This window comes from Lissotriton helveticus, chromosome 2_1 (genome assembly GCF_964261635.1).
Source record: "Lissotriton helveticus chromosome 2_1, aLisHel1.1, whole genome shotgun sequence".
Classification (NCBI taxonomy): Eukaryota; Metazoa; Chordata; class Amphibia; order Caudata; family Salamandridae; genus Lissotriton; species Lissotriton helveticus.
Genome location: NC_136059.1, coordinates 1,242,536,618 through 1,242,556,946, shown reverse-complemented (window position 1 = coordinate 1,242,556,946; position 20,329 = coordinate 1,242,536,618). Strand labels below are relative to the sequence as shown.

Genomic DNA, 20,329 nt, shown 5'->3' with positions numbered 1-20,329 from the left:
AGTACGAGACACATCCAAACCTGATGGTGGAAAAAAACACAATCTAAGGCGGAGTCTTTGTCCTGGTCTATTGTGGGTTCCGGAGCGGGATTACGAGTCTTCTTGAAACTGAAACCTATTCTCCAAAGAAAAACAACCTGTAAATGCTTAGGCCCAACACAAGATGGCAGGAGTATGCAAAGCATGATCGATAAATTGCATTGCATTATATGTGGAGCACAATTCGTGTAATGTTCATGTTTTGTCTACTAAAATCTTTTGGAAGCAGGGTTTTCATGTGGCAGGAACACAGTATATTTTTTGTGCTCCAACAGGCAGCACTCCGACTATGCTACAAACGATTTTATGATTTCTTTGTTTAATATAGATGTTCTTTATGATTTTAACAGTAATAGCAACTAAATATTTGTAGATCTCTTTATTTTTATAAAGCACATGTTTTCAAGCCTTAGACAGGGCTGGCAACTGAAGTTCACTGAATGATGTGATTAGACTATAATGCAATTTTTCGTCATCTGTCAGATCAGCGTTTCCTGGTCTCACTACCACACATACGTGGGTGCCCGCTTCTTCTGCTGCTTTGGCCTCTGTTGAAATAAAGAGAATGGTTATCAGAGCACACATACTTAAAACAGGTCTTTAATGTCATATGATCTTCAGGTATTCCTAGATCCAATACGTGGATTAGCCACTTCCTGCTCTGTTGGGGAAACATCTATGAAATTTGAACATAATCGTCTAGAAGCCATTAAGGCAACCATGCTCAAGGTATCAGTTGTTTCAGTTCAGATTTACAACCACTCCCTGCACTATCTCACAGCCCTCTCCCATAGATAATATGAATCAGGTGCTACAATAAGGGGGTGGTGTTACAGTGCCTATAGAATGCTGAACCAAATTCCTAATTTACGAATATTCAATTACGACTTCACCTTGTGAATTAAATAGACAGGAATGAAGTCTTTAAAGATGTAACATTATATCACTCAGGACACACAGAATGTCTGTGCGGCTATGCTTCTGCACTCATCAGTTGAAACTGTTACCATATGTCTCTGTGGTCAGTAAGAAGCAGTAGGTGAAATCAGCAAGATATCTGAATGGAATTTGGCTCAGTGGGTTTAGTGCCAATGCAAAGAAAAGTTACGTTTTCAATTCATGGATGGGCTAATGGAGCCATTCAAAGGTGATGAAATTGTTCTTTTTAATATTTTTTTTTTTACAACTGTGCGCTGCTTTGTAAATTGTTATGAGCATCCCTATATATCCCAATTCTAGGAATCTGCACATTGGTCATGCCAATTTGCTTTTGGAACTCTGTGTCTGGAGGCGTGGACAATTCTAAAAGCAAATTACATCAGTGCACAGGAGAGGCACCTATATAGGCTGCATTTCAGTTCCAGAGTGGAACGGCATCGGTGTCGAGTAGCACTGCGCCACCTACCGGCGTCTTGAGGTACTGCTGAAAAGTTTCCGGATCCAGTCTCACACCTGGGGAATATTTAAACAAGCATTTACAATGCAACGGTCTCGGCATTGCAAAAGTTAGAGCTATTAGTATTGTAAATTAACGCGAGTTTAAGGTCTTGACATTGTAAATGACAAGGTCATTTATTTATGTTGTAAAAACAAAAATATAAATAAAAGTAATTATCATTTACAATGCCAATAGCTCAAAGTCGCGTAATGTGTATGGCTAACTACAGTAGCCTCCTGAAGAGTGCCCTTTCACTTGGTCATCAGTTTACAGTGTACTTTTGAGGAAGGTTAACGTAGACTTATTTCAGTCAGCCCCCATTCTCTCCAAGGTTAGTCCCTCCCGGCGGTAGGGGACTTCGGGAATGTGCTATAAATGGTGACGTTATTTTCCATAGTATATCCTCACTATATCGCATGCGTTATACTGCAGGATAAAATAAAGTCGCAAAAAGTAAGTCAACCTAATCAGTGCATTAATTTCAAGGTAAGTCTAGTTACACTTCAGAGACCTGGAGGTTACAATAGTAATTATATACTGACCACGAAAATGTAGTACATGGCACACATTACGGACCTCGATAATGTAACACAACCTTTTCCACCCCCCGTCAGAATGTGAATCAATGAAAGCTTCCAAATGCCATGTTGGCTAATCTGTCGATCTGGATTCTAACTGATTTCTCGGGCACATCTCTGAGAGCCGTGTCATCCTCGGTAAATCACTTGATCTCACTGTTTCCAACGCTGTAACTGTGTGTAAATAATTTCCTTCTGCACTTCAAAGTTGGAAAACCCCAATTGCTACACCGTCCTAAATGGTTCTGTTACTCGATGTTGCCGTATATTACACATACAGTACTTGATTTACAGTGACCGCTATCTTCTGTAAACGAGCAGGCCCAAAAACCACACCCTTTTTGGAATGTCCCTTGTTGCAATTTCAAAGCACGAGTGAAGGAAAGAAGAACACAGACTCATGAGCCGCTACTGCCCTGCCTGACTGAAGGAGCAGCATTTCACCCTTCACAGCGAGGCGTGTACAAGGCCGGCATTTCCTCAGACAGCGCCCCGGGCGACACTACATTTCGCGCCTCTCCCGATCTTCCTGAGGCAATGCATCCCCCATTGCTGATTTGGGGAGGGGCTCACAGGTGAGGTCCTAGCGGAATACACAGATGTGAATGCTGTTCCCTCACCGAAATCCTCTAGTCCGTGATACTCTGCAGATGAGAGTTCCCGGGCGAGGGATTGGGAAAGAGGTAATCGGAGGAAGGCTACGAAAGTAAAAAAAAACAAAACATTTTAAACACAGCCTGAAGGTGACGCACTGGCCCGGCGGTCTGCAACACATTTCTTCGTGGCAGCTCGAGAGGTCAACTGCCTGTGCGCCCCTCTAAACAAAGGCGCCCTGGGCCATCGCCCACGACCGAAGCCGGCCCTGCGAGTATACTAGCACGGCTGCTGGCAGCTTTGTGTGAAAGCGGCACCGACAGCATTAACGGGCTTTCCGCGACTTTACAGAGCTGATTCTAAGTAGGTTAAGTGCAGATCCTGCGCGCGCATCCGTCCGTTAGTCACACCTGGCGCCACCTGCGCGCGCTCACCAGCGGCGGTTACAGGCCCCCCCACCCTCCCAGAGAGGAGACCCGCGGCGCGTGCCGATTACCCCGCCGGCCGCACGCGGCGAGCAGGTCTCAACAACAATCCATCTGACGTGTCTGAAAAACGTGTGAGCTGTGACTCTAGCAGGCCCTGAAACGTCCAAGAGGCATGGACAGCCATTCACAGAAGAAAAGGAGCAGGGAAGGCGCCTCTATAGCCGGTCTATGCTTGAGCAAAATGATTGAGAAAAGCATGTTGGCTCCGGCATAGCAGAAAAGATTTGCTCCATGTTCCTTAAATATGAAACCCTGCACGGGTCTCTAAATGCGATACAAGGGGCTGAGATCAACAAGGCAAAAAACTGACTTTTTTTTGTGTCTGGTGATGGTCAAGCCATTGTATTATAGTAAAATTATAAACTTCAGCTGCTGGCTAACTTCACGTTAAGTGCCATGCCAATGCGGGAAGTCAGGCAAAGTCGCCTGTGATGGGGGCGGGGCTGCGTACGTAACCGGAAGAGAAGGCGGAGTGAAAGCGTCTCGCGACGCAAGAAGGAGAGCGGAGTACCTCAGAATTGATCTGGTAAGTTACAAAGGGCGGGGGGGGGGGGGGGCTCGGTTCCCTCGTTGTGTGTGTGCCTGTGTGTGTATGCATGTGTGCGACGGCGGGGGAGAGGGGGGGTGCACTCGTGTGTGTGTGCGCGCGCGTGTGTGTGTATGTGTGCGGAGGGGGGGTGGGTGTCTCTGTATGTATGTGCGTGGGCGCATGCATGTGTGCTTCCCAGGAGACAGCGCCAGGCCGCAGCGCTCGTTCGCGTGTCAGTTTGAAATCTCCTCCAAGGCGATGCGCGCGGCCAGGATTGTCTCCTGGGAAGCACACATGCCGACAAAAGAGCCTCGGCGGAGACACGCTTCCGCGCGTTCAGCCGAGCCCTAAAAATGAGGAATCTGCAGCTAGATAGAGTCTCTTCCAGAAAGAAAGTTTCAGACGGTAATTGGAGCACAGGATTCATGTATGCCTTTCTGCCACTGTCTCTCTTACAGAGAGTTCTGAAAAGCAGGAATAACTAGCCCACGTCATCCCAGAGGCTCTAGATTGGGATAGGAGATTATGGTACCTGGAACCTGGGCATGAGCATTTGCATTTATCCTCAGCTCAGGCAACCACTTTGGGAGGGGAGAATCTTCGATCACAGCAGCAGGGTTCTACACGGAGTCTGCGCAGTCTACACCTCCACATGTGGCACTTGAGCAGCGCCAGTTGACTGCGTCCACTCTACCTCGGATTCTTCCTCACTTCCCACTGTCTCAGGTGTTTTTACTATCGCCGTCTCCTCCTCTCTCTCGGTACTCCGTACGTGCTTGCCGTCTGTCTCCTCCCCCTCTTCTAGTTGCTGGGGTCCTTTTTCTCTTTATATGTTTTTCATAGATTCCCGCAAAAGGTAAAGTTCTTCCTTTGTTTTTATTATTCCTTTGGTAACTACTACTTTAAGGAGTGTCTTAACTCCTTCCATGCCAATGACGGCCCCCGGCCGTCATGAGTCACGGTGGGCGTGTGCGCACTACGGCCGGGGGCCATCCGAGCCTCGCCCGCGATTGGAAAGTCCAGCACCGCGGCAGATTTCGCGCCGCAGCCAAGGTGTTAATCATTTTTAACCCTTCTTTTCTAGGTGTCCGTGTCATTGCGACCATCGCCTGATCTCAGGTGTGTCCTCTACTTCCTGATATAAATAGCTGCTATCCTGACATATCTCCTCATCAGATTTTCCTGATTGGGGGAAAAGGGATATCTTGAAAGAAAATAGCCATTACTCTGACCCTTGCAATGGCGTATTTCAAATTGAAAAGGCTGGAGAGATAAAAACCACTATAGTACTTTAGGGTTGTTTCCTTTATTTCTTCTTAGTCATATTAGGGGAGCAATATCGGTATAGAGGATGAAAGACTGACCCTTTTAATAACAGAGCTTCTCAATCGCCTACCTCCTTTGTTTCTATTACTCCTTCGTTAACTTTCACTTTACTGAGTGTCTTAATCGTTTTTAATCTTTCTTTCCTTACTTTTCAGGTGTCAGTGTCACTGTGGACCATTGCCTGATCTCAGGTAAGTCTTCTACTTCCCGATATAAATTCCCACTATCCTGACACACTTCTAATTATCAGTCACCCCAACTTTCAGGCAACAAAGTGTACTTAGTGGTGGCTTATTATTATTTAAAAGTAATGTTTCCCATCTGTCAAAATGGTTATATTGACAGGTTTGATAGCAGTTTTTATGCTGCTGCGGACAGTATACACATGGTAGGCCAGACGGCACATTTTACAAACCAACCCTGTGAACAGCATCATAGGTGTTGTAGTCTACAGGTAACAATCTTCAAGGCCATAAGTATATTTTTTACACCATAAGCTAGGGATTTCAAAAGTTTAAAGTATCAATCAGGCGTAAGCCAATGTAACCATGTTTAAAGTGGCTAACCCAGGCACTTTCCTCACATTTAGCAGGGATAAGGTGTGCATATTTAAAAAACGAGTACAAATAGCCACCAGAAAAAAGGCGACGAAGCAGAAAAAGCATATTTGGTATACATACTATCTGAAATAAAAAGAAAACTGCTGGGTTCAACCTAGGCTCTACACATGGCTCGGGAGTAACTCTTGCTCAAAGTTCTCCCGATGATTTTGCAGTTCTTAGAAGGGCATATTTTTTTTCTTTGAGATCGGACAGTGATCACGGATAAAGACCCACAGAGTTTGATTTCCAGCACTTTCTTCCTCCATTTGCACTCAAAATGGTTACAGCAGAAGACGGGAGAAGAGGACCTGAGAGATATCTGGAAGGACAAAAATCCTAAAGACACCGATCTTACTTTCTTTTCCTAACTCAACAACCTGTACACAAAAACAACGAATATTGCTGTAAGGCAGAAGTGTAAGGATCCACCTCAAAAGCATCAAATGGAAGGGATTCCCTTATCAACTATACACTGTTCTCTGGCTCAGTTCGTTTGACACAAACGTGCAATGTCCGATTGAAATGTTTGGATTCCCGAAATTCAAAGCAACGGAGACCAGATAATAACCCTGACTATTAACAAAACATAAATCTCAATTTTTGGTTTGTGCACTATTGATTTTGAAAATTACAAGGTAGTTAGGAAGTTGGAACACTGCATCTTTGCTAAAGGGGAACATGCTCAACATTACAATGATCAAAGGGAGAAGGGGCCAAAATGAATGGTGAAGCTTTACCTAAATACTGTTAACAAACTCGATAGTAGCCCATTAATACACAGGCAGTCTGTAGATTACAGCATACTGAAAGGATAACTCTCCAAGATCAGGCCTTTCCCAGATCATTAACCATCCAAATGGAGACCCTCGATATGTATAAAGTTGAATTGATTGCAGATGTCCACTCTTCAAATTAGATAAAGCAAGAAGGTATGACAGCTATAAGGCATCAGGTTATAAAACCAATTGCTCATCTGCTCATATGTGGGTAGAGACACACAGAGCAACTTCTCTGAAATCAAATGCAAGCATCAAAGATTAGTTTGAAAGCTTATCTACATATCAATTTTTCTCTGGCACATTGAGTAGTTTTATGTTTTGGAATGCTATGTTGGAATATTTCTGGGAAAATCCTAACAAGTGAAGAGGGAGGAAACTTCTCAATGTGCACTTGTGCTCCCACACCACTCACAGGGAATCTCTACAGATTTCTCTAGATCCCCTTCCTTGCTTCTTGGCACCCCATCTGTTCTCTCTTATATTATCCTTATCCAGTTACAAAAGTATTTCAAAACGTATTTCTTCTGCTAGTTTATTCCCTCTATTCAGGGTCACTGGAATTATCAGACAGTGAATCAAATTATGCGGAAGGTGGACTAAATTATGCAGCATAATGCTGCACATTTTTTGTTAGTATTACTAAATGTTCTTGCTATTTTTACAAATGGTAATACGGTCTGGAAAAATATTTCACCTCAGGAGTACCAGTTCAACAACAAAAACAGAAATAAGCAATTGAAAGACGACCAGTTTATCTTTGCGAAGAGCCTTTGACTATTCGCAAACACGTCGCCATGTTTCTAGATACGTTTGATCCATTTGAGCTAGAAACTTTCTTTTGTAAAAATCTGCAGAATATGCAACAGATGATGGATTATGTGGCAAATGAGGTAAATCCATAATTATAAAAAAAAAGCCACAGCCGCAGAATCGCATAATTTTAGTGGGCTTGCCTATACTTTATTTTAGTAATCCTAGCACTAAGATGCTTGTCGAGGGATGTGCACTGTATAAATACATCAATCAGACAGGTTTTTGAATTTATTGGTGAATAAAAAATATTAACAGCTGTTCTCTACTTTGTGATGACCGACATCCTATGCAACAGACAGATCCACCTGTCTGTGGGGAGACTGCACTGCATCCCCTATTCCACAAAGCCAGTCATTGCTCAAGGATGAATTTCATATCAGTCTCATTTGCCTTGTTCCTATTTGTAGGTTTCCTTAGGTTTTGTGCTTGACCCAGCCCGCGGGAGCTTTTTAGGTCTCACCTAGACAGCGCATGAGCTTTCTCTTCAAGACATCTTGCATACACTCTGTGAGGTTATAGTCCGCCCACTGCTTTCCATTTGTTATTCCAAGTGTCATTTGCAAATCCTTGCTTATATGTTTCAATTTTCTTGTAAATATCCTTCCTCTTCGTGTGTTGTTCCGTCCTATGGGGCACGGCCTAATTAGTTGTAGACAACCTTTTTAGCTTGTAGGTTGTTTTTTCTGCATTATTATTTCCTTTCAAAGTGTTTCTGGAGGTCTAGCCTTAGTGCGTATTATTTTGCTTTCTGCATGCAACTGCAAGGCAGCGTGTGTAGGTTTTTAAAAACTATTTCTTCCTTCCGTTTACAGCGTGTCAGCTTTATTTGCTTTCTGTATGCAATTATTTAGTTGCTTACTGTGTTCAAGTGTCGTCTGTAAAGCTTTATTTTCGTATGCAACTGCAAGGGAGAGTGCGTTGGCTATTTAAAGTTAAAACTTTCCTTTATGTTTGCAGCATGTTTTGGGTTTTTAAAGCTATTTTAACTGCTTATTTTCTTTATTGTGTTTGTGTGTTGTCGGTAAAGCTTGAAAACCTCTTGTTTTTTTCTTGGAATAGCAGAGTTTACCCTAACAAGGCCATGAATTCCAAAGTGCTGTGCAAGTGAGAAGCTGCAGCCATCTGTTTTGTGTGGTGCCAGGGGATGCCGTGGGAGTAAAGCGCATTTGCTACATGTGCCCTGTCAAACCCAACAGACAATACACTCACTGCACACTAGAATTTCAAGTAATTCTCTAAACCAAACAAATAACATATATGTAGCTTTTTCTATTTACTTATATTGCTTTAGACCAATGCAAAATTGATTTGAACAGACAGCCCATTCTTGGCACAATGTTGCCAACAAGTTTGGACATACCAAATTCACTTGGACTGGAGGCAGCTGACCACTGCCATGGAGTTGCACTAGGTACTGACAAGGTAGGTGAGCTGCTCTCATACTGTATCGATTGCCGCATTATGTACACCACCTTTAGCGTTTCCTGGATTTCTTTTTTAGTAAACAGATTGTATTCCGGGACTTGTAGTTTTGTTTCAGCTGCTGCTGACAGTTTCACACTCGCCTGAACTTTGACAACAACTTAAGCATCAGTGTTTAAGGTCGAGGCTGTTGCTACTGTACTTTTGGTAGGGGTCCAGCACTGCACGTACATAACAGCAAGTTTAAATGGCTTAGCAGAGAGAAAGTGCAGGGTCTTTCAAATAAAGAGACATGTTTGCACAGGCCGTTTATGGAGGCACTCTCTCCTCTGCTTCTAGCTCAGAAAGTGGGCTTGCACATGCGGCTTGTACCCACACAGCCTCAGCTCGCCCCATCCCCCACACCACGCACTGCTCTTAGCCACACTACAGGCCTTTTGGGTAGGAGTAGCTTTTTACAGTCCTTTTGCTGTTCAAGGGGGTGAAAGAAGGGACTAAGAGAGGAATGTATTGTCATTTCATAACAAATGCCTCCCAAATTCACACATGCAGGTCTTATGGAGCTAATAATCGGAAGCAAATCAAATATTCTTTCATTGTTAGGGAATCCTGGGAAAGGGTTATAGAGGTTAAAGCAAATTAGGTAGCAACATGCGAGGGTAAAATAGCAACAGAAGTGTTAAAGGGCTTTATACAGCTAGACAAATACTTCTGTACAATGCTTCTTCTCGCAAGAAATGTGTGGGCGCGCGCGCATGCAGTTTTCTCAAACAGTACCCGTATGGCGAGGAAGAGGAGTAGGGCAGCCCGGGGCCGCCTCGGTAAACAGATAACTGTTTTTTAGTTTTTTTAAATGACTGGTAACTTATATGGAGTGGATGGAGGCGAGTCAACGCCGCTCCGGAAATTTGCCTACTCCGTGGAACGCGTAGTAGGCAAATCTCTGCACACTCCGCAGGTGGAGCGGAGATTTCTGCCCAACGTTAGACAGCCTAGAGTAATTGACCGCTCCCCAGTGCTGCGAATGGCCAACGGCCGTCGCAGCCCCGCCCACTCATTGGAATGCCCGCACCGCAGCGGAATTGCGGCCGCGGTTAAGGCGTTAAACCAACAAAAACAAGTCAGAAACAGGAGGCCAAAAAGGAAAATCTGGGGCTAAAGCCGATGAAAAAGCCAGGTCTAACATTGACCGTGTAAACAGCATTGTTATCCTTTGGTGAGATGGTCATATACAGCTCACAGTTCAATGCTTCATATTTATATTTGTGCCTTTACGAGACATTTACAGTAGCCAATCGCAAACAGACCTCCTTGTGTATGAGAAATTATGTTTAAGGCAATTTTGATTCACTTAATTATTATATGAATGCCTTCAAAATAAGAAGCTATGCAACTCTGAAAACAAATGCACTTTAGCAACATTTGCATTATATTTACAACTTTTCGTATAAAGGTAACAACACGTGTAGTATTTGGGCTGCTACGCCCATCTAAGACAGTGTTTAAGGTTTCTTTACACATATGCATAACCAACCAACCTCATTCAGCTGGAGTGGGATTTACTCAGTTTTACATCAACAACAACAGCGATTACGGAATTTCACAATCGTGTTGGAAAAGATGAAGTGTATTTTAAAGGGACTTTTCAAATCTCATTAATTTCTATTCTAAATGTGATTTTATCCTCCAACTGCCTTTACTAGCTTTAGTGCTTCATGTATGCTGATCTCCCTGCTCCTCCCTTGACAGTTGGCTTAGGAATAGAGATGATCCTAAAGATGCCACCTTTTATGATCTTCAGATAATGTCCCTGAATATTTATGACATTGTCTGTCAGGATGACCTGAATAAATTTGGGACAATCACACAGGGCCTGAAGATCCACTGTATGGAATAAATGGTATGCGTTTGTCGGTGCTCACACATATTCTGATAGTTTCACTAGAGTGGGCATGATCACTGATACCAGGAGCAATATGAAAAGGAAAAAATGTATGTCCCTTTCTCGTTGATAATCAAGTCTCAACTTGCTTCCGCAATCAGAAAGTGCAGGGCGGACCAACTGGCAGTCGAGAGGTTTGGCACTGAATGTCTCTAAAGTTTTTTCTGGAAGTTTATTGTCCACCCCCACCTTTCCCATTTGGCACTGCTAAGGATAACATTCAAAATAATGGGAACCTGTAGCAGGGTTTTAATAAACTAAAGAAAAATGTTGAAACTTTACATTATCTTGTACCACCAGAGCACACACACCATTCGCAGAGACTACCAATATAGTGATCTGCCAAGGAATTAGGAGGCAAAACCGGTCTCGGGTTGATTGTGGTCCCTTCTGGGTAAGGACTCACCTGTCAGTTCATAATGCACTGCCAGTATTGATTTGTATAGGGCAGGCCTATGTTTGGAGTGGCAAGGTGACACAAAACAGCAGACTGCAAGACGGCCTCAAGCGACTGTCAGTGCCCGAGGTTAATTCATCCATCACCTTGTTTTTTTTTTTTTTGATTTCTTTTTATTAAACAGTCGACCATTGGCAATAACATGTGCGTATATATAGACTGGCATCTTCCAATACAGAGGCAAAATCACTATATCAAATTAAATGACCAATGTTTCATTCAGCTGATCGGGGGGGGGGGTTCAGAAGGTTCCATGTCACCCTGTCTTCTCGGTGGGGGACAGATGTCACCGTTATATTCATTCCATGCTCCCCAGATCTTACTCCACTTCCCCGGGCAACCCCGTGCAATGAAGACCGCTTTCTCCCTGAACATACACCAATCTAGATCTTCTTTCCACTTCTCCACCCAGGACGGTTAACTAGCACCCCACAACTGTGCAATGTTCCGCTTCGCTGTCATAAAAGCAAGTGTCGCCCACTGCGTGGTGTATGTGTTAAGATCCATGGGCTCCCAGATATTCAGTATACACCTGCGAGCCTCTGGTCTCAGATTCATCCCCAATACGGACCGCAATTCATCATGAATACCTCCCCAGCACTGTTGTATCCACCTGCAGCTCCAAAGTGTATGCATAAACGTCCCGATGTTCCCACAACCCTGTCTGCATTGGGCGCTCTCCACCCTACCCATGCCCACCAGGCACAGACCCACGACATAAACTCTATGCAGGATTTTAAGCTGCACAAGCCGAAGTCTGGCAGGGATGGCCACCACCCGCGGGGAGGAAACCGCCACCTGCCAATCCTCATCATCCAACTCCAGCCCTTCGCCAGCCCATTTCCCTTGCAACGGGTCCTCCATATTATTCACCAACTTCTTATAAATAAGAGAGATGGTCTTCTCTGGCAAATATCCGTCAAGCACCCTGTCCTCGATGGGGGAGGCTTCAGGGAGAGACGTGCCCTCCGGTACCTGAGCTGCCAGTGTGTGTCGGATTTGCAGGCAGCGAAAAAGTTCGGTGTCAGCTAATTTTTACTGCTTTTGCAATTCCGCAAATGAGTGTATCCTACCCTCACCCCATTGATCCTAAATTCTAGAAATCCCAATGATGTCCCATTTGTCGAACCCCTTCGTCTTCCAAAGGCTCCCCAACCTCTCGGAGTTCCACAGCGATGTGGCCAACATCAACCTGCCCTCCCACTGCAGGTGTCTAGTCGCTGTGTGCCACACTTGCACCTCGTGCGCCGTTGGACCAGTCAAAGGGAATCTGGGCGGCTTTGCGTACAGCGCTCTAAAATAATCCCCACTGGGAGCAGCCATCTGTCCATTGCGTACCCGGGATCATCCGGTCGCCCATAGATCCCGTGGTTAATCGCGGTCAGCTGAGAAGCCCAATAATACTTTCGTATATCTGGTAAGCTAATTCCACCATCATACCAATTTAGCGTGAGTTTGGTGAACATAATACGCGGCCTTCCATCCCACAGCAGCTGCCTCTGGAGCCCCTCGACCTCCTTGAAGTAGGAGGCGGGCACTGGGTCCATCGTGTTTTGGAGCGCATAAAGGAAACACGGGAGCGCCGTCATCTTGAACAGGGCTGCCCTTCCCAACATCGACAGAGGAAGCGCCCACCAATGTGCAACATCGCTCCTGAGCCTCTGCAAAGGCGGGATCAGATTCCTTGCATACCGGAGGGCAGGATCGAGTGTTATATATATCCCGAGGTAACAGAACCCCTCCACAGCCACCTCAACCGGGCAGGCCCGAGGGATCACCGGCGGCTCTCAACTCACCACAAACACGACGGACTTAAACCAGTTCACAGTAAATCCCGAATATCTCCCAAAAATTGCCAATATGTACAAGAGACAGATCAACGATCCCCTAGGGTTTGTAAGATACAACAATACGTCGTCCGCATACAGAGACACCTTATCTTCCCAGCCCGGAGCCCACCTCATACCACAGAAGGACAGGTCCTGTTGTATCCAAGTGGCTCAACCGCCAAGACAAACAACAGCGGGGACAACGGGCACCCCTGGCGGGTGCCCCTACCAAGGGAGAAGTTGCAGGACTTGCGATTGTTAACTACTACTCGTGCTATCGGATCAGAGTATAAAAGACGGATCCACCCACAATATTCTGCCCCGAAACCCAATTTGGCTAAAACTGCGAACAAGTACAGCAATTCCACCCTATTGAAAGCCATTGTAGCATCCAATGACACTAATACTGCCGGTTCCATTATTGTGGAAGCTCTCCGCAGCACTCCATGAAGACGCCGCAGATAAAAAGCTGTATTTCGGTGGGGCATAAACCCCGACTGATCGGGGTGAATCAGAGAGGCAATCACTTTAACAAGTCTCGTCGCCAATAGCTTAGCGAGAACCTTCGGCTCCACATTTAACAATGATATGGACCGGTATGCCGCACAGCTCGTCTTAGGCTTACCTTCTTTATGTATCACCACTATATTCGCCACTCGTTAGTCATACGCCAACAATTCCTTCTCCCTGCTCTCCATCAACATGGACTGGAGGAGTCCCAAAGTATCCGCGAATTCAGGGAGCCACCTCAAGCCCGGGCGAAGTGCCTGCGGAGGGTGTCGATCTTCCTCCCCCGACATAACAGAGTTAAAGTCTCCTCCCCCCACCAGGGTGCCCACTGGCAAGGCGAGAAACACAGTGCCAAGATCCTTGAATGTATCCGCCTACAGGCCCTGGGGGACATATATAGAGAAGAAAGTGGCCACCCTGCCCGACCAGAGACTCCAGCATACCTCCCATGTCAGTCTTCCCATGTACTTTGGATCGTGAAGGGAAAGGAATTTTTAATCAGGACACCAACCCCCCTGGAACCAGACATAAAACCCGCGTTAGCCACCAATTTAAAACCACCCCTGTGAAGCGCCATACATCTATTTTCCACCAGATGGGTCTCCTGCAAAAGAATCACGTCGGGGGCATGTCTCCTGATATACCGGCTGACCATGTCCCGCTTCAGTTTGTCCCCCAGGCCATTTACATTCCAGCTGAGCACCTTCACCCCGATCTCTTCTGATTAAAAGACATCCTGCCCCCACACAAGAGTGGCCAGCCCTGCAGCACTATTCCGCTTGGTCGTAGAAAACAAACATAAAAACCATAACACAAAAGAAAAATAAACCCATGCCCCCCATCCCCCCACCCTGCACATGGCGTTTGCCCATCCCCAACTAGCAGAGTGCCTGTCGCCCTACACAGAACAACTGTATCAACTAAGCTATTAAAGGTAGTAAAGAGGAGAGGATTGGGCCTCCCCGCCCCGCCCCCTCCCCACAGAAAACAATCAGTTCCTCTCCAAGTTCCATTGTCTCGTTACACATCCAATCCTCCGGAGAGATATGCACCCGCCCAGCGGCTTCAATATCTCCGATACCTGACAGGTCTAGTTCAGACCAGGAAAACGAAAGTCGGCCCTATTCAGGTCCCGCCGTCGCCTGCTCCTCTGATTGATCAGGTGGTACTGGAACTTCAAGAGGGAGACCGTCCATCCAGTCAGCCACAGTTTCTGGATTGTCCAAGAACCAGGCCCTCTAGTTAGCTTCCACTCTCAAACGTGCCGGGAACATCATGGCATATTTCAACCCCCTGTCCTTCAGCTTCTTCATGACAGCCAAAAAGTTCTGTCGCTGCTTCTGGACCGCCTGCGTAAAATCCGGGAAAAAGGAAAGGGCAGCGTTCTCATACTGGATGAGGCCCCCTGACCTTGCTGCCTGCAGGAGAACATCTCTAACCCGAAAGTTCAGGAGCCTGGCAATCATGGGACGCGGCTGGGCCCCAGGTCTCGGTCTCCCCCCAGGACTCTGTGGGCACGTTCGATGGTGAAGAAGTTACTTAGGCCTTTAGGATGGAGATGATGAAGTCCTCCACAAACAAGTCTGGCCCTCGGACTTCTCAGGTACCCCCAGAATACGGACGTTGTTTCGCCGGGCCCTGCCTTCATATTCGTCCAGCTTGCGTTCGCCAGTTCGTGTGAGGATTTGAGCTCACGCATGTCATGTTGCAGTAGGGCCACGTCATCCACCAGACTAGCAATCTTGATACCCAGCGACTTGACCTTCTCATTTACCTTAGTGAAGTCAGCTCTTATTAAATTGACTTCAATGGACACCGTGTCCAGCTTCGTGTCCCGCGTCTCCATTTGCTTTTCCAGGGAGGATTTAACACAATTTATGGCTGCCATAACATCTTGCAGCGTAATTTCTGCCCCCGGGACCGAGGGACCCCCCAGAGGGAACCACAGAGGACCCCGCGCCCGAAGGCGAGCCCCTCGGCAACGTGTATCGGTCCAGTTTGTTAGACTGTACTGGCTTCGGGGCCCTCTGACCCCTGGGGGGATGCCTCTCTCCCTCTTGCTTGGACGCCATTTCTTGCGCTGCTCCCCTCCTGGTCCGATCCCTAATCCGGCAACTCGGCGCAGGGAGCTTCTGCACCCCAGGCTCTTTGGCACAACAATCCCTTCCCCGGAGTCTTCAAGCTGGTGACCCGCCAGGGGGGCCCCAGATTGACCAAAACACCAGCCCCGGTTCGCCTTTTCAGGGTCCAAGTCAATCAATGCTACAGGTGTAGCCCTCCAGAGCCGTAGTACAGCACAGCACCGGGTTTGCCCCCACTTTCAGCTGCACTTGGGCGAGGAGTGTTCTACTCCCGGTCACTGCACTTCCACCAGGCCCCCTCCCACTCGTGGGCCCGGAGGCAGGCGGTGCGGGGGTTCACTGGGGCCGGATATTTGTCTTGCCAGGGCCCCTTTTGTCTTTAAATGGCACCAGTTCACTCGGGGGGGGGGGGGGGCAACGCACAATCACGATCCCCACTCACCCCTCCTCTAGTCCGGGAGTCTCAGGCGGCCCGCAGGTCTCAGGGCTCCACCGGCACCACAATCCGTCGTTTGGAGGGGGGAAAAGAGGGGGGGGGGCTCACCGCACCCCGCGAGCACCCCGGCTCCGTCTGTGCTAATCGCAGCCGCCGCCGCTTCTGAAAACGCCCCCTTGAAGGGACCCGACCGGCCGCATCCAGTTGGGGTCCCCGCTGTTGTTGAGCTCGGGGCGGCCGCTGCGCTGACTTCAGCCCCTGGCTCCAACTCCGTACGGGCCCAGGATCGACGCGGGCTTAACTCCGCTTTCCGATCAATTGGGAACTCCGGAGTTGGCCCCAGCTGCTTCGCCGGTCTCCCGTGCCGATATCGAGTCTTAGAGGGCAGGATGGTGTTCAGGATGCTGGGGCCGGCAGACCGGCGGACCGACTCGGCGGAGCCGAGAACTCACGCGGCCATCTTTGTCAGGCGTGGCTCCTCCCCTCTATCCATCACCTTGTTGTTGCACACATTTTAGGAAGGCCTAACTGATTGTCTTTCTGAAGGCAAAATATCAGATTTTTGAGGGCACGAGCCTGCCTTTTGAGTTTATATAGTCAATTGTCAATATAGGGATTCAATAGGACAATGCCCTTCTTAAGTGAATGGCTTCGGAAGAGCTCTGGACAAGTACATTACCATGTTGATGGAGTTTAATTCAGCCGCTCTCTTGCACACTGGTCTACTGTGTCTGACCTAAAGTCAAAGATGTACTCTTAGAGGGAAACAAAAACAGAGGAAACACAAAGTACAGTTTAAAACAACTCACCCCTAGTAATGTCTGTCAGGAAAAGAATATTCTCAGGCAAGCATCCAATGCTTTTGGCTATTTGTTTGTAACTTCTGCTTTCCACTTTCTGACCTGATGTGGTATCAAAGTGCCCGTCAAACAGCTGAAAAATGAGTGACAGAAAAAGATCAGATTGCAAACTAAACAGTAGGGAACCAAAATAATTGATAGGCAGGTAGTTTCTAAAGCCTGAATCAAAAAGGCGTGTATACATTTACATTAAGACAGTATATGTTGCCTACAAGGTTTAGCACAAAAAGAGATTTCATATTAATTAGTATTGTTGTAAATGATGTGAATTGAAACCTTCTGTATGAATCAATCTCCTTTATATATATATATATATGCATTTGAACAAATATAAGCTGCAGAAGCAACTATGAACATAGACACCGATACCATTGCCCTGTCATTTAGGATGTGCAATGTAAGGTGGCCTTCCACGAAGGTCTGGGTAATCAGACAAGTTTGGGGAGCACAGAAAATGTTGGCCTGTCAGCTGGCTGAGCGAGCATTCAGAAAAGCCCCAGTGAAGGAATAAGCTGGTAGACAGAAAGAGGAAGCACTAAACCTTGAAAACGAGCACCTAGAGAGGACCTGGTCTATGGTGTTGAGACGCAGGAGTAATGCTTAGAGAGTCACTAAGATATTGTTTTAACAAGTCCTCTTCTCCTACAGTAAAGTACTGATGCTAGTCACTTCACAGTACACTTACTACTGAATAGTCACTTTATCACTAGGAATATTTGAAATCAAATATTATATACATATACATTGATCTATATATATCTATCTATATATCTATCTATATATCTCTATCTATCTATCTATATATCCTTATCTATCTATCTATCTATATATCTCTATCTATCTATCTATCTATCTATCTATCTATCTATCTATCTATCTATCTATATCTATCTATATATATCTCAATCAAACAGTGTAAAATAGTCTAGGTAACAGTAAAAATAAATCGAGGTCCCTGGAGTAATTTTCCATGACTAGTGCTGCCCAGTGAGGAAGGCGCACCAGAAAATGACTGGAAAAGAAAAAATATGGAAAAACAAAACATTTAAGTACGAATGGGGACAGAGGGTTGGTTAGCAATAGGTTATGCCATCCTGTGGCAGCAAGAGTCTAGGTGTCTCTAAGTGGCGACCGTACGGTAGATGCTGTTGGGAGGCAGGTAGAGGCCATCCAGATGGAGCCCAACTTGGGAACAACCCGCTCTCCAGCAGCAGCTCCATACATACACATAGAACTGAAAGTGAAATGGGGGAGCGACAGAATTCCTATTCCTCAAACTTCATTGGAGATATCCTAAACAAGACATTAAAATGTAACAAGCGCTGAGGACAAGGTTGGAGTGATGTGGAGTGGATGCATGAAGCACAGAACAGCTATGTACAAGGGTTATATGTCGTTAATACGAATTCCGTAGCAACGCATGCCTTTTCCACGCATGCGTTACCACGGAATTCGTTTTCCCCGCATCACCGTTACCACGTCGCTCTTACGTCGTAAAGAGGAAGCGGACGTTTATTCCGCTTCCTCTCTAACGACGCTGATTTCTAAGGCACGGCGGGTTCGTTTTTTTATGGGGGGGAGACACCCCCAACCCCCCTTTTTAATCCTATGGGTTTTGTTTTGTTTTTATGCGTGGTAAAAAAGATCGTTGAAGGCATACGCTTTGAAAAGACGTTTACGTGGTAAGTGCTTCGTTGTAAACGTTACGCGTAGTAATGCCTTCGTTGTTAATGATGTTTCCCATGTACAAGTAACACAGCAACTTTACATGGGCAGAAAGGCAGGTAGCAAAGAATAAGATAAATGGTGAACATGGGGTTCTTGCAGCAAACAAGTTAAATCTGCCACGAAATGCATCCAGAAAGTTGGTATAGACAACTTTCTGAATGCCATTTATAATAACTAACGGCTTTCGAGAAGGGTTTCTCCAAAGCAGAGTTTCGGTTCATTGAAAATGCTGCATCAAAAAGTTTGCTTTTTTTATTGCACTAACATGGCTCCTTAATCTCCCACATGAGAGCACTCAACAAGAAATGTACAAGGTATATTTTATACAAACAGCCAAGCGAAAAAAACAGTCTGTATTAATATAGTGATTACAATACAGCAAGTTTACCGTCAGTACAAAGGGGGCATCTAATCGGCTTGTGAGTGATACCAGTCCAATTGCAAATAAATCTGCTAGTCTAAAAATTAAGTCATGACTTAAAATCCAAGGGGCAGAACTTGAGCAGGCTTTAAACATCTGCCCACCCCTGCTTGGCATGGAGAACAATGATGCTGCAATCCAGTTTGATAAATGGATTGCTACCGCGGTTAACCAGGTGGCACCCAAAAAAACTATTAAAGTACGAAGATCTCGAGTGTACTCGCCATGGTATAGACCCGAGCTAAAAAAATCCGCGTGCAGGAGAGCTGAGCGCACTTGGGAGGACGGATTACAGCAAGAAGAGAAGGCTGCTTACAATATAACACTCCAACTTTATAAAGAGGCTATTATTAAAACTAAAACTACATACTATACTGCAAAATTTGAGGCGGCCAAAAACTCATCTAAGGAGCTTTTTAAAACTGTCCACGTGCTATCTAAACCACAACAGGTTAGCCCATTTAAGCCATACCAAGCATTTAGTAATGAAATGGCAAATTTTTACCAGACCAAGGTACAACTAATTCATGATGATCTTTAGAACAACCTGATGTCTGTGGAAAATGGTCTGGACTTAGCACTAGAGGAGAGAACACCTCAGTGCCAATTAACTAGCTTTAGTTCCTGTACTGCAGAAAAGGTGAATAGAATCCTATTGGCAACCAAGTCTGGATCCCCGAATGACCCATGTCCACCAATGGTTATGCAACTGGCTTCCGGGATGATTAGTTCATATCTAACCCCCCCTTAAATCAAGTACTTGAGTCGGGGACATATCCACAGGCCTGGAAAACAGCCTGCATAAGGTCAATTTTGAAAACAAAACAGCCTTAGACCCCATGGAAGTGAAGAATTATAGACCCATCTCATGTCTGCCTATTACAGCTAAAATCCTCGAAAGGGAGGTCAATCAGGAGCTTATTCAATATCTAGATGCTAACAATTTGCTGGACTCTAGTCAGCATGGCTTCCGGTCATGCCATTCTACCGAGACCGCCCTGATCATGGCAACTGCGGAAATTCGCAGACAGGTGGATGGAGGGGGAATAGTCATCCTCATTCTCTTAGACCTCTCGGCAGCGTTCGACACCATGAATCACCCGGTGTTAGTACGACGGCTGAGGGTGGTGGGGATTGGGGAAGTGGCCCTGTCCCTTCTTTCTTCATTCGTGGCCTCTAGGGAGCGGAGTATATATTGGGAAAATGTGAAATCTGAATCTTTCCGATTATCCTGTGGAGTGCCGCAGGGATCTGCATTATCACCTACACTGTTCAATATTTACGTTACTCCACTCGCCACACTCATTTGAGAGCATGGTTTTTCATTGGTCTCATATGCAGATGATTCACAGATTGTCATCACTGTATCCAAGCAGTCCGAAGTTATGGCAGCTAACTTCCATGCCTGTCTCACCCACATCATGAGGTGGAAGAGTCATAACTATCTCAGGATCAAC

At 46.0% G+C, this 20,329-nt stretch overlaps 1 protein-coding gene across 1 annotated transcript in view; it reads right to left on the bottom strand.

Annotated features, from left to right (window-relative positions):
• Positions 1–403: 403 nt before the first annotated feature.
• The window catches only part of ENOPH1 (enolase-phosphatase 1), a 152,391-nt gene continuing 132,465 nt past the window's right edge, over positions 404–20,329 (bottom strand). The window contains exons 5-6 of the mRNA XM_078676147.1: positions 16,673–16,796; positions 404–587 (exon numbers count right to left, since the gene is read on the bottom strand). Of these exons, the coding sequence (XP_078532273.1) occupies positions 442–587; positions 16,673–16,796 (270 nt within the window). The 3' untranslated portion in view covers positions 404–441. The remainder of the gene's footprint in view (positions 588–16,672; positions 16,797–20,329) is intronic.